At 38.8% G+C, this 5,321-nt stretch overlaps 1 protein-coding gene across 1 annotated transcript; it reads right to left on the bottom strand.

The window, feature by feature from the left end:
• Positions 1–302: 302 nt before the first annotated feature.
• Positions 303–1,103, bottom strand: LOC145040182 (uncharacterized). The gene is made up of 2 exons (XM_078988149.1): positions 1,092–1,103; positions 303–812 (listed from the first exon to the last, which is right to left on the bottom strand). Exons 1-2 carry the CDS (start codon positions 1,101–1,103, stop codon positions 303–305), a joined length of 522 nt encoding a protein of 173 aa, XP_078844275.1.
• Between the last annotated feature and the right edge of the window lie 4,218 nt (positions 1,104–5,321).

Raw genomic sequence — 5,321 nt, 5'->3', positions numbered from 1 at the left:
GAAGCTTGACTTCCCGTCACTTGGCTGGTATGAGTAGGGCAAAAACGTTTTATGTGGCCAATAACACCACAAGCATAGCACGTAGTATTCTTCATTGGGCAAACAGGTTTTATGTGACCCATTTCTCCACACCCATAGCATATCACCGATCCTTTATCTATTCCGCATTGGCCTTGGTGATTCTTTCCGCATCTTCTACATAATGGTGACTGAAGAGAAAAAGATTGTCACCTACCACAGCCACGAGATGCATTATGAGATTGCATCCTTGAATTTGAATCGGATCGAACAGGTTGAGGTGGTTACATAGAGGAAACATGAGCAGTTCGTTCAATACACAGCAATTTTGAAACAGAAAGAGTGGCACCATGTATCTCCAAGTCATGCTCACGCTTTCGAGCATACTCTACAGGTTTATTAAATGATAGAACATCCTGATTTATCACAAAATCACAAATTTCATATCGTAAACCTTCCAAGAACAACTGAATTTTATCGTTTTCAGTTGGTATGTACTTTGCAGCGAATTGTGCTCGTTGATTAAACGGAGTCTCATACTCATTCACCGTCTTCCCTTCTTGTTTGATTTCTAGGAATTCTTTCTCTAAACTTCTCCTCATGTCTAGAGTACAATACTTCTCTAGCAGACGAGTCTTGAACATCTCCCAGGACAAGTTCTCTTGGTCATAACCATTGAGAACTTCATACGTTGCTTCCCACCAGACCAAGGCTTCATCAACTAACATAGCAGATGCGTAATTAGCCTTGTCTTCATCATCCACATGGGAAATACGGAACACTTTCTTTCTGTTCTGAATATAAGTAAGAATGACTATAGGATTAAGAACACCAGAAAACTCTGTAGCACCACTACTCTTGATATCTTTGAACGAGGGACACTTCACCTCTCCTTTTGAAGATTCTCCAGTGGCTTTCTATTTTCTTTTATCACCATTCTTTTTGTGTTCTTTAAGAGTCTGTCGAATAACACCTGTAAGTTTACCCAAGAGTCGCTCCTCACAAGTAGATACTGGAGTATTCACTTCCTCGGGTTAAGGAGCTCCACCAACCTCAGGGTTATGGCTACTTACTTGTTCAGCCATCATTCTGAAATTTAGGAGTAATATAGTATTTTAGAATATTAGGATTTATTATAACCTAATACTTCACTTAAGTCTTTCCTATGATTTGTATCCATATATTCCTAATGAATTCATTCATATATTGAACTTCTAATGGTTTAAGTCTAAATACCAATTCATGATATTTAGTTCGCTTAAACTATTGCTCTGATACCATGATTAAAAGACCCAAACTTTCGTATTTCTGGAAGACCCAAACTTTCATACTTCACAATATTATTACTCCAAAACATGCTACTTGCATATTCATAAAAGCAATATTTTACATTTATAAAGAGGTTACAAACTACTGGATACAAATCGTCTATTACAAAGTGTTATATATTACATAACTACCCAGGATATTGTAATTTATACAAACATAAGCTGAAGTAAAAAAAAAAATTATTTCAAACTATTCTAAATCTTTCAACAGTATTTGATCATACTGGTTACTTATCACCTGCAATTGTTAAACATTGATAGGGTAAGCGGTGACGCTTAGTGAGTTCAATAATAGATACAATATATTGTTATGCCATATATATACATCAATATGGCAGAAGCAAAGAGGGACAACAAAGACATATGTGAAATCATGTGATAGGCGTTCATATCAATCAAAGACTTTATTCAAAGATATACTTTTCAATCCTTGATATACATCAATAAAGTGAAGCCCAAATGGCATAGAAGATATACAAATTTCTGAATATCATTTTGCTAGCATATACAGGCTTTTAGCCCTACCTAGCCCATTACGAATATCAAAAGTTATACGAGACATGCTTTACATGGCCAAAGGCATAAAGCCAATACCAAAATAATACAAGACATGTTCTACATGATCAAAGGTATAATATTAATACGAGACATGCTCTACATGGCCAAATACTCAAAGTCAATACCAGAATATCACAAGAAAGCACCTTGTACATATAACACATAACATACAATTGTTCCTATATATATTGAACTCACCTTGAATTAATCGGGGTCAAAATAGTAATTTGGGCATCACTTCGTTACTATAAATATCTTTCTTCTATAAAAACCGGGAGATATATTGAAAACCGGGCTCTGCGAAGGTAGGGCTTCAAAAACGAAAAGATAAAATTTTCGAGCTTCTCGGGAGCTTCGAGATGTGTTTCGGGAGCTAAAATTGATACCGGGGCTTCGGGGAAAGTCAAAATAGTGAAAATATGGAATTAGGGTGAAAAAGTGTCAAAATCTCAAAATTACCCGGGAAGGATCCCAGCCTCCCTATTTATAGGGTGAGAGGGTTCGGATCCTAGGGTTGAGAAGTCTCTACGTCGCATTTGCGAGGCTCGATCCGGATGGGGTGACGAAGCAGGTGCGAAGCAGCTCGGTGGCAGCAGCTGCGAGGGCTAGCGAGGCTCGGACGCGACACACGTCGCACCTCGGATGTGGCACGTCTAGGTGACGTAGCTGCTTCGTGCGAGGGACGTGGCAACAACGTGGTTCTCCGGTAGCTTCGCAGGTTTCTGGTGGCTTCGCAGGCTTCGGACACGCAAGGAGGACACGTCTCCGGCTCGCATACGTGGCGCGCATAGGGACGAGTGACGTGGCCGGTTCCGGTGATGCTTATCCATGCGAGATTCCTCGGAAAATGAGCCCAAATCTTCTAAAATTCATAACTTTCGCATACAGGCTCCGTTTTTGACATTCTTTATATGAAAGCATAGGCGGGAATATATTCTACAACTTTCGTTTAGACTTCTTCGGCTAATTTTGACATTATTTTTAATATTATTATTTTTAACAGACCAAGACAGGAAAATCCGTTAAAAATTCATAACTTCTTCATCCGACATCTGTTTTCATCAGATATTTTACCGTTTTACTACAAATGACGAGACCTTTGATTCTTGTTTAGGTTGTATTGGCTAAATATCGCTTGATCTAAAATTCGAGTTTTTAGCTGTCTACTGCTAATCCGAAACTTAGAAAAATTATAACTTCTTCATACGAAGTCAGATTTTGGCGTTCTTTTTATCGAACTTCTCGGTTTAATGAATACTACGAATTTCATTTAGATTACTAAGGCTAAAAAGGTAGTTTATCAAAACTCACTTTTTACGTCATTTGGCGCCGTGCTGGTTTTGTCGCGGATCTTCGATTGGTCATAACTTCTTCGTTATAACTCGGATTTCGATGAGGTTTTCACCTAAATGTTTCTAAAAAGATTATCTACAACTTTCAATAATAAAATTTTACTTATTTCAAATTTTATATTTTCGCTATATTTCACTATTTGGTTTTTAATTGGAATCTCATAAGACTTCCAATATTTTATGAGTGATTCTAAACATAATTTACTTCATTTCTAGTAAAAACTATCTGTTAGAACTCAACATTCAAATTCACATAATATTTCATAATATTATTTACGATTTCAAAACGTGTATGTTACAAATACCTCCTCCTTTTGAGGATTTCGTCCCCGAAATTACATCAATTAAAATAAATGGGGATATTTTGCTTTTATCTCATTCTTATTTTCCCAAGTATAATTTGGACCTCGATTGACGAGTTTGTACCTGTGAGGCGTTCCAGTAGAGTTAGTGCTCCACCCATGTTATATGGTTTCCATATAACATCTGAGGGTGGCATATTTATTAGTGACAGTACATTGATAAATTTGGATGAACATAACAACTACAAGGAAGCCATAGCAGGCCCTGAGTCTGGTAAATGGAAAGAAGCAATGGATAGCGAGATTCAGTCCATATGTGACAATCAAGTTTGGAACTTGGTTGACAATGTACCAGGTCGTAAGACAATCGGGAGCAAATGGATCTTCAAGAAGAAGACTGAAATGGATAGGAATGTACACACTTATAAGACGCAACTGGTTACGAAGGGTTTTTACTCAAACTCCGGGAGTTGATTGTGAAGAAACCTTCTCACCTGTAGCGAAGATTAAGTCTATTAGGGTTATGCTAGTCATTGTTGCATTTCATGATTATGAAATATGGCAAATGGATGTCAAAACCGCTTTCCTTAATGGAAAGTTGACTAAGGATGTTTACATGAGTCAGCCATAGGGTTTTGTCGGTGCAAAGTACCCTAATAGAGTGTGTAAGCTTGAGAAATCCATTTATGGATTGACACAAGCATCTCATAGATGGAATCTTTGTTTCGATGAGAATGTCAAAGAGTTTAGATTTTCGAGAAGCAAGGATGAGTCATGTGTATATTTCAAGGCTAGTGGGAGCATAGTTAGCTTTCTAGTGTTGTATGTTGATGGCATACTACTCATAGGAAATGACATCCCAACCTTGCAGGAGGTTAAGTCCTAGCTTGGGAAGTGTTTCGCTATGAAGGACCTTAGAGAAGCCTGAGATAGGAGTAAAAGACTAATTGGACTTAGTCAAAGTACCTACTTGGATAAGGTGTTGAAAAGATTCAGTATGTAGTATTCCAAGAAAGGTAACTTACCGATGCAGAGCAATGTCAAACTGAGTGAAGCTCAGAGTCCGAGTACAGAGGCTGAGATAGCTGAGATGAGTCAAATACCATATGCTTCCGCAGTTGGCTCGATCATGTATGTTATGACTTGTACGCACCCTGATGTGATCTTTTCTTTGAGCATGGTCAGCATATATCAAGGGAATCCGGGAAAGGATCACTGGACTACGGTTAAGAACATTCTCAAGTACTTGCAGATGACTAAGGAATGGGTCCTTACCCTCAGTAGGGGTGATGACTTAAGAATGGTAGGGTATAGTGACGTTAGCTTTCAGACTGACAGGGATAATTTCCACTCTCAGTCGGGTTGGGTCTTTACCCTGAATGGAGGAGCAATAACTTGGAAAAGTTCCAAGTAGGAGACTGTAGCTGATTTACCTTGTGAATCAGAGTACATAGAAGCAAGCAAGGCGGCAAAGGAGGCAATATGGCTGAAGAACTTCATTGGAGACCTTGGAGTTGTACCAATTATAAAGGAGCCTATGGAGATTTTCTGTGATAGCGAGAGTGCAGTTGCCTTCGCCAAGGAACCAAGGGATCACGACAGATCCAGGCACATCGACAGAAAATACCACTTCATTAGACATCGAATAGAAGGACTCCTTGTGGCAAAGAGGGTATCATCAGATGAGAACCCAACAGATCCCCTCACAAAGGGACTGAGTAGGGTTAAGCATTTACAGCATGTGAGGCGCATATGGCTGAAGG

Source organism: Lactuca saligna, chromosome 4 (genome assembly GCF_052625555.1).
Source record: "Lactuca saligna cultivar CGN05327 chromosome 4, ASM5262555v1, whole genome shotgun sequence".
Classification (NCBI taxonomy): Eukaryota; Viridiplantae; Streptophyta; class Magnoliopsida; order Asterales; family Asteraceae; genus Lactuca; species Lactuca saligna.
This window is presented reverse-complemented; position numbering and strand designations above follow the sequence as displayed.